We start from the raw sequence: 12,312 nt of genomic DNA, 5'->3' as shown, positions 1-12,312 counted from the left end.
CTTTGTCGCCATCTCTGTTTGAAAACTTGGAATTGCAGCTGCTTGCGGAATTATCTTGCTTGCGTGGGGTTTTGAGTTGGCACGGCTCCAGCGTGGATGAGTCTAATCTTATGAGGTGAATGTGTAGCTGTCAGTCACTGCACCGGTGTGGATGTTTACTGTCCTTTCGCAATCACAGATTCTAGCCAATGTCTTGGAAATATGACCCAAATAAGAATTTTCACCGTATATTGCCATCTGAACAAGTAAGTTACAAGTCTGCCATGCTTGTTCTGCTCAACTTAGGAAAAAAGCATTAGCCTACACTCTAAAAAAAAAAGAGGTGCTATATAGCACTAAAAGTGGTTATTGGCTTGTAATCATAGGGGAACCACTTTTGTATCTTTAAAGATGCTAAACAACACCTTTGTCAAATGGTGCTATGTAGAACCATAAGAGGTGCCATATTGCATTGTATTTCTTCAACAAAAATGGTGCTAAACAGCACCAACAGTGGTTCTTTGGCTCGTAAAGAACCTTTAAAGGGGCTTAACAGGTTCTTTGTACGGTAGTGGTGCTATATAGCATCTTAATCACCCAAAAGAACCACAGAAGAACCGCTAAAGAACCATACAGGAGCTTAACAGGTTCTGTATATTGTAGCGGTGCTATATAGCACCTCAGTCATGCCACTGAAGAACCACTGAAGCACCAAGATTTGGTGCTATACAGCACCAACAGTGGTTCCCCTATGATTACGAGCCAAAGAACCACTTTTAGTGCTATATGGCACCTTTTTTGTTTTTTTTAGAGTGCCATAAATCGTGCTACCAGTGCTGATTAAATCTAACGATCAGTTAGCTCATATCACATCTAACCGTACAAAGTATTATTATTGTTATACTTTATTCTCAAATTATTTAATTAACAACATCAGCATTGCGTGACTATGAGTGACTATGTGTATTAGCATGTAGATTTAAAATTTTCTACAGTCTAATCTAATTGTCATGCCATTCGAATTTTATATTAATAAATGCGTTTAACCCAAAAAGCAACAAACTATGCTCCCATCGAACTGGTTTTCTTTAAAAAAAACAAAACAAATCTTGTGTAATCCCAGGCTATCTGTAATCAGAAGAATTTAAAACTGAAATATATTTAATTCACATGTGTTTCATAAACACATAATGCTTTCTGGATTACAATCTGCGATCAAAATGATGCATTTAATTATTCTAGCTGCTTAAAGGCTATAAACGATCCTCCACCTGCAGGATCCTCCCATGCGATAGCCTACTAGCCGGGGCAACTTCTTTATGTTAACAGACGTGACATAATGATGCAGTGCCATGCTTGAATTTCCTGTGAAAACCTACCTGTACCACTCAAATTAGAAAATATTATTAAAAGTGAATCGCTGTGAATCGGGCTAAAGTAAGGTGATAGTTTTGAACACTGGCTGGTTATGTAATTTCTCAAATACTGATTTCGGATCATTTTTAACCAAAAATAGTTATGGACTGCAGCTTTAAAATAAAATTAAAATGAATAATACATCCTCTGCTCAGCTCACTCACCTAAAAGATTTTTCTTATCTACGTTCCTGAAAGTATGTTTATATATATTTAATATAACCCTAATATATGGCTAATAACTAGACTATGGTCACCCACCCTTTTAACTGAATTACAGGACTGAGCCGATCTAGAAAAAGGCTGGATTGATTCAGAGAGAGCCGTGTGGTCTGGTCTATATAAAGTATGTGCATCTAAGCACAGAATGGAGTGTATAATCACTGAATCCTTTCAGCAGTCATTCAACTGCTGCCCAGTCTTTCAAATCCATTAGTGAATCAAGAAGGAATAAATATGCCATAACAACAGGCTGAGATTAGCAGAGCTAATGTCATATTTCATTCAGCCTGTAAGTGCAGTTTATGTAGATGGATGATAACAGGATGGATGTAACAAAGAGCACATCTAAACAAACACTAGAATTGACTGTAAAACACAGTCGCTGCTGCATTAGGCACGTGTTTGATGCTTCATCTGATGGGATCTGGTTACTTTGCTCTCAATTCAATCTAATAGTAGAAAATATGTATAAAATGATCTTCTAAACAGATATTACTCAACCACGCAAGAATATCATGTTCAAAGTCTACAGTTGCTGAATGTTGTGACAACAAAACCAGTGAATATAAACATGCCTGAGTTTACATTATACATTGGTGTCACACTTTCCTCATGATAATGCAACATTTTTTTTTCTCGTTTCGTTTCTTGTTTTGTAGTGGCAAGGCATATGCTTTCGTAACATAATGGGTGAAAAGCTGCAAAAGTAGTAAAACTGATTTGTGCAACAGTCTACAAAAAAAAGGACAGGCAGAGGACTTGGCTACTGGATGCCATGTCCTCATTATCAGAGCTAGACTAACAGGATGTAGACATTGAGTCAGGTCAATGAAACTGACTTGAAGTGCCCTCCAATGGTTACAAAACAACCCCTGTGGAATAAATCCATTAAAGTCAGCTAGGTCAGTGAGATTTGTTTGCTTTAAGATCCTAATTTCTATATCGGACATCATGTGGTGACCCATCACAGTATTAACGTTTTTTTTTTTATTATATGAAGAAATGTCCTAAAAGACAGAGTTCACCCCAAAATGGAAATTCTGTCATCATTTACTCCATCTTGTGCTATTTCAAACCTGTAGGACATTCTTTGGAACACAAAAGGGGAAATTTCAAGTTAAACTCTCAAATTTCACACCCAAAGCTATCATATGACTTCAGAAAAGCCCACAATATACTACAGTACTTTTATGCTATATGTAAGGTACTTTCACATCCTTTTTGAAGTTTGAAAGCTTCAAATCCAAATTTTGTGTAATGACATGAAAGTTATCAATACTTGAATTCTGCTTTAGTGTTTCACAGGAGAAAAAGTCATACAGGTTTGAAACAACATGAGGGAGAAAACATTTAATTTTTCAGTAAAATATCTCTTTCATCAATCATTAAACTGCTAACTTTACATTACCAGACACTGCACACACCCACCAATATACCTTATTCAGGTTAGACACCATACTGAATTTAGCATTTAGAATTTAATTTGAATTTAGGGGGAGAGCGATGGACTCACTCAGACGTGAGTGAGGACACCAGCAGGAGAAAACTGGTGTCATCATGTAAAGGTGTACGAGTACACATCTATAGATTGAGAGATCTATTGGCACCGACTGACCGTCCATTTAAAAGTTAAAAAGTCAAGCCTATTAATTTTGCTATGCTAAATAGCCATTATTTTTTGTATTTTATTACCTGAATTTAGTTAATGAACCCCATCTAAACAGACAAAAAATCAAACATGCAGATGCAAAAGGATAAATAATACAATTGCATGAAATTGAAAAAGATGAATCAGGGAATTATGCTATGATCATTTTGAAACGGATGAACCTGTAATCGTCAAAGTAAATGGAGGGAAGGTTCTTTGAGAGTGCTGTTATTCCACACAGCCACTAGAGCTGCTCACACAAGAGCCTCTTTCAACAACTCTACATTAATTACACTTTGAAACGCTTTAATATGGAAACGATCCACTTAATGAGCAACTAATAAATATTATGAGCAAGAGAGAAAATCAGTGTGATTAATAACTGACACTTCTATTCAACAACAAGCTAGTCTAGTCTGGTGAATGGACAATGTTTTACCACAAATCAGTCCCTTTCTCAAGTCTGAACACAGACCACAGACTGTTATTTCCTCTATGTCCGCTGAAAAACCATGTGGCCTGGGTTCAGAATTCCCTGACTCATGAAAAAGTCTTTCTTTGTCAAGCTAACGACCAGGGCAGTTCAGTCGAGTTGACAGTTAACCCAGCCGGCACAATGCCATTTTACAAAAGCCTGGCATTTTCTGGTTGCTCCACGTGTTACAGTACCATGCTTTATTTAATAATATTTAGTTTATGACTATTTATGAAAGAACAAAGCTATAGAACACTTTTGTTTGACCAGATTGATCTAAATACAAGTTTCGAACCATATTCAAATGCATCGTCACACATTTGTCATTCGGACGCTGTGAAGACCTATTTCATGTTTATAATTAGCAGCCGGATCCAAGATTTCAAACAGAGAATAGCATTGGGATGTGATCTGATTAAGGGACTCTAAGAATACAATACATCAAGCGCAAAAAGGTGTACAAACTGGGCGTAATGGACTTTTTAATTCAGTTAATCCCAGCACACGACCGCTCAATGAAATTCAGATCGTGTGAGGGAGATTAGCAAGCAAACATCACGTTTACCCATTGAGAGAAGGAGGGGAACCGGTCCAGCACTGCTTAAGAGTATTAATGGGACTGATCCAACCAGGGGAATGTTTGTTTTCACGCATTTTCCACATCTCCATCCAGCTTCGGATCAGAGTTCATAGCCAGAGCTGTAAACACATCTTCAGCAGCTCAAACATACAGCAGTGATTTTCATGATATCGCAACTAATCAATGACAACAGTCCTAGTCCACAGCTGTGCTATTATATGGCCAAATCAAAGATAAGTGATTTAAATGCTGGCTAAGTGAATTTATCTGAACTCTAATTGGCTGTAAAATGCATTTCTGAGAAGTTAACATCGTAAAAATCCCCTCTCAAACAATGTGATTCTGTAGCCTCCTTCCAAACACAAGACATCAAATAAAAGACATCGATAGACAGACTGTAATTACCTTCATGCTTCACCTTGGAAAAAGTTGCGAACACAGCGGTTATCCGTGTTCTCATGGGAACGTGACTTGATCATAGTCTAGATTGACAAGCGTGGGGACAGACAGTGGTGGTGTGAAAAGTTACAGCAAGGAGAGCCAGCGAGGTATGTGAGGACAGAAGCTATATGTGTTCATCTCCCTGCAGGCATGAGTGGGCCTCTGCATGTCAGTTTATGGTTCTGTCTGCTCATTATCTAAATAGCACTAACATAGGCGGGCAAAACAGAGAATTGCTCTCACTAGATTTGGAGAAAATCAATAAAAAAGGCATCAATGGCCTCTATAGATTCAATTATGACTATGCTATGAGACAAGATGAACAACAGGAACTCAATAACAAGATGCAGATGATCTCTATACAAGTCTGTTTGAGAAATTTTTAAGAGTGTCCATGAGAAGAAAAGAAAAATCTTTTAAAAGGAAGGAAAAATATAAAACACGGATACATTTTTTGTATTCATGTTGTTTTTATATTGTTTTGAAAAATGTTTATGCTATTGAGTATACTTTAATAATTATTTTCTAGTTCTTAATATATTTTTCAAGTTAAAGGAATGAAAATATATCATGATCATGATGTATCATTTGTAAGAACAACTACAGTGCATGTATAAATTGTATTATTAAAGTATACAGTATAAAGTATATAAGTAAAGATAGTATATATAAGTTTGTATATATACATACAAAATATTTTTATAATTAAAATAAAGCTTAAATGAAACTAAAATACAATTTAAATATGAGATGAAAAACTGAAAAACAGAAATTAGAAATGTTGCCTTAGAAACAAACTGAAATTTTCAATTTAGTTTAAACAGAAGTACAAGAATTACTAGAACTAAAAATGGAAATATTTTATTAAAAAAAATAATAAAATCCAATAAAAATGACAACCACACATGATATTTCTAAAATGTAAATTAAAATTTCAAAATAAAATCACATTAAAAATATTAATAAATACTCTGTAACACTTTATTTCGATAGTCCACTTTAGACATTCTACTAGCAGTAAGTAACTTACTACATGTCAACTAGCGGTCATTAGAGTATTAGTAGACTGTCTGCTTAATATCTTCTAACACTTTATTTTGATGGGTGCACAACATACAACATACTGACTATAAGAAACTTTGCAAGTTTTTCAACTTATTCTACTAACTCTAAACCTACCCTACTGAGAATTAGTAGACATGTAGTTGCAAATTAATGAGAATTAGTTGACATGTAGTTATAAAGTTATTTATAGTTAGTAGAATGTCTAAAGTGGACTATCGAAATAAAGTGTAACCAAATACTCCGATAATATTTAAATAATAATAAAAAAAAAAAAAAAAATGAAATGGAAATAGTGACAGATCTTTTCTTCTGCTTTGTGATGAACATCCAAAGGAAATAGATTATTGGAAAAGAAAAGAATGTAGGGTGGGACCTGGTTCTAGCCATCGACTGTTGACTGGATGGAGGTTTAAACCGAAAACATAATTGGGGAAGTCTGTGATATGTCAGTATGCTTCACTGTAAGATTGAGTTTTTGACATTTTATTTACAAATTTCAAAATGAAACATATGCGTGAATGAATTCTTCACAATAAGATTAATAAAATGCTTTTAGAATACAGTCAGGGTGAATTTCCATTTCATGCCGACTTGTCACATCATTGACCCCACTAATATGGTTAAAGACCAGCAATCGACTTACTTTTATGGGAGCTGAGCTGAATCGAATTTTCCTTTTTTGTGGAATATCCTCCTTTTCCTCCTCTGGAAGACCAGGAATCTCCACAATCTCTGATCCTGGGTCATAGGAAAGATCATCATCATATAGGTCATCCTCAGGGTCAGTGCAGCTCTCCCCCCAGCCCTGGTAGCAAGCATCTCCATCGGCATTGAAAATAACTCTCTCAGTGCCACAGTATTCCTCATTGGGTTCTTCAATTTGATCCTCTGTAATCCTGCTAGACTCCTCTTTCACATGACCGTCTGTGTCCTCATGGACCTTGGTAGCTGTAGACTCATGTGAATTTCCTGCAGCGTCATTGACTTGAGTCTCTGCTGAAGAACCGTCTACGGCCTTGGTTGAGTTTGCCTCATCTTTTGGTTTGGGTTCACTGGATCCATCTATCAACTCAGGGGTTTCCTGGGCCTTCTTCTTATCAGGTTTCACCTGGTCCAAGGCCTCCGACAGAGGACTAGGACTGAGAAGATCTTCTGAAGATGAAGAAACTGGCAGATTGTGCTTGCTACCCACTCGTGTCCTGTAAAAACCACTTGACGGAGACTGTCGCGCACTGGTATCGTCCTCGCTGGCCTCCCCGTGTCTCTGTAAGCCATCTGGGGAGTACAACCCTCTTCCGCCTCCGTGGCCTTTTCTGACAGTAGCACCGGAGCCCTGTTGGTCTATATTTTCAAACACAGCACTGAGCTGACTCACAGTGGGAGATGAGGCCTCTGTCCTGGAGCAAAGACTATCCAAAGAGTCCGTACTGCCGCGGTTTGAACGCGTCCCCCGCCAGTCATCCAAATGCTCATGAGAACCCCTCTTATCCCGGCCGTAAGAGTACACGGGCGACTGTGAAGCATCTCTGGAGCTCTGCTCAAAGAGTTTCCTTGTTTCTGAGAATTTTAAGTTATGTGGGCCACCGGCAGTCCGCTCTCCAGTCCCGTGCTGGAACTTGACCACTGACCCATCTGCCCTGTTGATGAAGTTTGTTGGCTTGTTGAGTTTCTGTGAAGAGGTCTCTTCCCTTGATCGTCTGTTGGACCCAGTGCTCTCAGTCCCCATTTGCATGAACATGCTCTTGATGCGACTGACATGGGCCCCGTATTGCCGCCCTCGAAGCTGCCTGACCCCCTCCTGGTCCTTGAGTTTGGGGTCTCCATCTTGTCTCGGTTGGTCAAACGCCTTCTTTAGAGCCTGGAACTCCGCCCTGTAGGCATTCCGGTGCGGGGAAGCGCTCCTCAGGGTATTTCTCTCTGCCGAGGCCTCTGTCTTCAACATCTTAGCCTCGACAATGGAGGTCTTCTCAAATACACAGTAACATTCCTTCAGGTTGTTTGTTGGGTGCAATCACATTTTGTTGGGGATTCCTGAAAACATTTACAAACATGTTATAAGTAGCTTGTTTGTTCACAAGTTATGCAATTATTTGTGCACAGAACACAATTACACACTGTAAAAAGTGGAAACTTGTCATTGTGACCCTATATAGTAAATTAAATTAGGCAATACGTTTTTGAAAGTAGTCTCGTGTTCACCAAGTCTGCATTCATTTTGATCAAAAATACTGTAAAAAGCAGTAATACTGTGAAATATTATTATAATTTAAAAAACGTTGACTATTTTAATACAGTATAATTTCAAAACGCTGAATTTTTAGCAGTCATTACTCCATTTTTCAGTGTCACACCATCCTTTCAGAATATACATAAAACTATATATAGAAGCTTCTTAAGCCAATAAAAGATCTAATGATCTGCCTGTGAGTATAATCACAGAAATATATATATATTTTTTGTCAACCCAGATCATACTCCATTGACCCCTATTGTTTCTAATAAGCTCGCGAAGATAAGAACAGTACAGAACTTCTTATAAAAAGCTGAATTCACTGTGCTCAAAACAAATGCTTTAATTTTAGGAACTTTACCCACTTATATTTTATTGTGAAGACACACTGAGAATTTTTTTAAGGACTATAGAGTCTAAAAATAATTTTTAATTAGTCATGCTGATTAATTGAAAATGAATCTAAATCAAAGTGTCTAATATGATGTAAAGCATTTGCAGTGGAAATGTGTAGTGGGCTTATTTGGTATACAGGTGGGCATGCACCTTATAAGCCCACTTTGTATTTTGCAATTAAATTTCGTCAGTGTTTTGATGAGACATGAATCTCCCACTTTACTGTAATTCTGCTCACATATCTACACAAAAACATGTCAAACTTAGTTTTGGGTTGACTTAATGGAGTCACTTCCCCAAATTCGCTGTTACAATAGCCTACTGAACAGCAGCATGACAGATGAAAACAACATCTCTAAAGCAACTCTGCACATCAGTTTGTAAACAACAGCTCAAAAGGGGCTCGGATGCTGGAGGATGCCTTTGCATTGGCTTTAATAGCCCACCGCCCTGGTTCTTGAACATTATGCGTGATCATCACTTTGCCATAAGGGCAGACGGAGCACTCAGTTTCAGCGCGATGTTGTTGATGCGCGATGTGTTTTCGACGCAGATCTCGATATGACTCGCAGATTAGATTCGCCTTCCATCACCCATCGTGTACCGCAGACAGCCGCTGCATTTTACGCTGCCAGGATGTGTTTAAAAATCAACCCCGCATCTCATGAATTAATATTTTATATCTATAATAAAAGCACGGAAAGGCAGATGCACATTTCAGACCAACACAAGGACAACATGTAACTGTGCGCACGACCTGCATGATGTAAAACAGTTGTTGTTGGTTAAATAACAGCGCACATTTAACTCTCACAACATGCATAACGCAAATAAATTGGAAGCACATTTGTGGCAAATGTAACTATGCATTTAGCAAAAGTGCGACCATTGCGCTATTCAAAGATGATGAACAACCAACCCTTACGCGCCTCACATCACATCGCCTGCATCAATGACAGCTCCATCCTACAAACCCAGAATTCAGAAGCACTCCAAAAATACAGACTTAGCTCATTCCTGCGAGTGTATTTAGCCACAGCTAGCGAAACATCGTACACAAACACGAAGCAGAAGTGACACAAGTATTGCTTAACTCCCTTGTTGTTGCTCCAAAACAAAAGAGCCACTTACCTACGCCTTCAAATGTAATGCCAGTTACCCCAATACATGTGTCATCGCTTTAAATCATAAACCAAAGGGGAATGATATTGAACAACATTTTAATTCAGCTCCTCTATTAGCATCAAGCTGCCATGCTGGACTTCACCAGACAATTGACACAATATGACATACAAGCCGGGCTTTACACACACACACACACACACACACACACGCACACACACGAGCTCGCAGCTAGACAACGCCATTGCAGGCGAGGGGTGATGCTGCCATTCCCTTAGTAGGGATACATTGCACCATTCAGAGTCAAACTATCACTGAAACCAAACCAGTTCCGCATTTCTAAATTTATTCACCGAAACTAATTGGGTTACTTGACTGTGTGCTATTTTTATGCGAGCTTCAACAGCGTGACAGGTGTGTAACCTTAATTTTCAAGAATGGTTTGGTCCAGTAATCTGTATAGAGAGGGAACGAGCGAATGCAGCCTGGCAAAGGAAAGTAAGTAATTAAAATCGCAGCATAATAACTACAGTGCTTGCGTTAGAGGCCACGTGGTGACAAGAAGGATAATTCAATACTATAATCTATAATGTGATCAGCTGATCAAATAGCCAACAATTAGACTGTTGGAATTGAGTTTTACATTAAATTTGCGAGCATTCAGAATTCAGGTAATATGTATATAATTACAATTTTTATTTATTTATTTGTCATTGACATATTTCATGTTTGCGTTCATTATTTCATGTTTCTAATATTTACCATTTTTAAATGTAAAACATTTTAAATAATTTATATAAACAAAATTAATTCAATAATAATTCATATTCACAGCATTCACTTTTTCATAAATGCACTATGCACTTTTTAAATTCAGATACAGAATCTGTGTCGCCTTTGCAGCGTAGTGACATAAAGTCATACAAGTATGAATATAAAAATAATTAATTATTCAGAGAATGAGCAAAAACAGGATTTCTAATATTGTAAATTGTTTTTACAAGGTTTAGGCTAGTGATGTTTACTGCATACTAGGCCCAAATTGATTTTGTTTACTTCTTGTTTGTTTCATTGAGCCAATGTTGAATCCCAATACTATTTCTTTGGTTTTGTGCCTTTAACCCAAAGACTGCCAATGAAATTTAATGAAACTGCTGAACTGAGTTATGGGTAGCACAATAGACAACAGAAATATTCTGTTACACCCTCTTTTTTTAGTACTATTTATTGCATAACACTTGATCCCCTTGTATTCCTGTCAGCGGATGTCTGGAGATGTTGCTTAGCAACCTAAAATCTTGATGGCACAGGATGCAGCCTAACACTTTTGTTCATGAGGTAAAAAAAATGATAAAGACCCAACAGAAGGTTTGCATCACTCATGGTGCTCACTATAGGCTGTCCAGTTGTGCAGCGTTGTGCACAGTGCAAAGGGCCATGACCATCTGCGTGCTCAGCCTCTCCACAGGGGGTTGAATGCATTTTAATAGACCTTATCTCATTGTCATCTTTAGAGCTTATGGGGCATGACGGATGGGGGAGGGAGGAGCCTCCTGTGCATTATCCTTAGAGAGGGGTTGTGTTTGTGTCTTACAGCACTGCATTTGCACTACATGCTGAAACCAAATAAATAAATCACATTTCAGTGGTCATGCTACTGTGTACATCAGTCACCAATTTTAAAACTGAAAGTAAAATTAAAGTTGTGTCAGTCACAAATAGCAATGATAAATTTATTGCACTTTTTCAGCCACTTTAAATTCTAAAATACATTGCAATGTTATTTGTATAATATGTGACCATGGACCACAAAACCAGTCATAAGGGTCTTTTTTATTATTATTTATAAATAAATAAGCTTTCCATTGATGTGTGGATTGTTAGCATAGGATAATATTTGGCTGAGATACAACTATTTGATTAGCTGTAATCTGAGGGTGCAAAAAATACAATAAATCAAAATTTTCAGAAAATCGCCTTTAAAGTCGTCCAAATGAAGTCCTTAGGAATGCATGTTACTAATCAAAAAAAAGTTTTGATATATTTACGATAGGAAATTTACAAAATATCTTCATGGAACATGATCTTTATTTAATATCCTAATGATTTTTGGCATAAAAGAAAAATTTATAATTTTGACCCATATAATGTTGGCTATTGACATATTATTATTACTAATATTATAACTATTGTTATTGTATAATTATATTTAATTTTATAAACATAATTTTTTTCCACTGAACATGTTTTTTAATTACAAATAATGAACATTGAAATATAAATGAATGAATGAAAAGGAAGAAATACAAAGAACTAAACAAAGGACAACTCAAGATAAGATGTAAGATAAGTATGGGAAATCTCAGCAAGACAAACTTAAAATCTAAGCAAAGTGTTAAGAAATTTAGAAGAAAAAAGTTAATAAAAAATTGCAAAAATAAAAAAAAATACTGAAAGAAATTACTACCAAAGAAAAAAGAAAGAAAAATAAATAACAACTTAAATTGATAGGCCTGTATATCTTTAAAACATTTTACAGAATCCACATAAGTAGAAAACATGAGCAAAAGTTTTCATTTGGTATCTAGTTTGATAGATATTCTGCAAATTAACATCTGTTGTACTTATATATCATAAACCAAAATTAATCATTTAATAATAATAAATGCTTACACAATTGGGTTTGCATTTTACAAAATAATTATTGTATGGTATATGCTACATATGTTTTCCATTCCG

The 12,312-nt window shown here is 36.7% G+C and overlaps 1 protein-coding gene across 4 annotated transcripts in view; it reads right to left on the bottom strand.

Moving 5' to 3' along the window:
* ppp1r9a (protein phosphatase 1, regulatory subunit 9A) overlaps positions 1-12,312 on the bottom strand; it is a 63,431-nt gene that overhangs the window by 49,462 nt on the left and 1,657 nt on the right. For 3 of the 4 annotated variants that reach the window (XM_079380805.1, XM_079380807.1, XM_079380808.1), the window contains exon 2: positions 6,469-7,856. In XM_079380805.1, coding sequence (XP_079236931.1) covers positions 6,469-7,767 — 1,299 coding nt within the window. In that variant the 5' untranslated portion in view covers positions 7,768-7,856. Of the gene's footprint in view, positions 1-6,468; positions 7,857-9,582; positions 9,795-12,312 lie in introns of those variants that run through there. The other variant, XM_079380806.1, reaches the window with a different exon arrangement.

The sequence above is a fragment of the Barbus barbus genome (assembly GCF_936440315.1).
Source record: "Barbus barbus genome assembly, chromosome: 27".
NCBI classification, from domain to species: Eukaryota; Metazoa; Chordata; class Actinopteri; order Cypriniformes; family Cyprinidae; genus Barbus; species Barbus barbus.
This window is presented reverse-complemented; position numbering and strand designations above follow the sequence as displayed.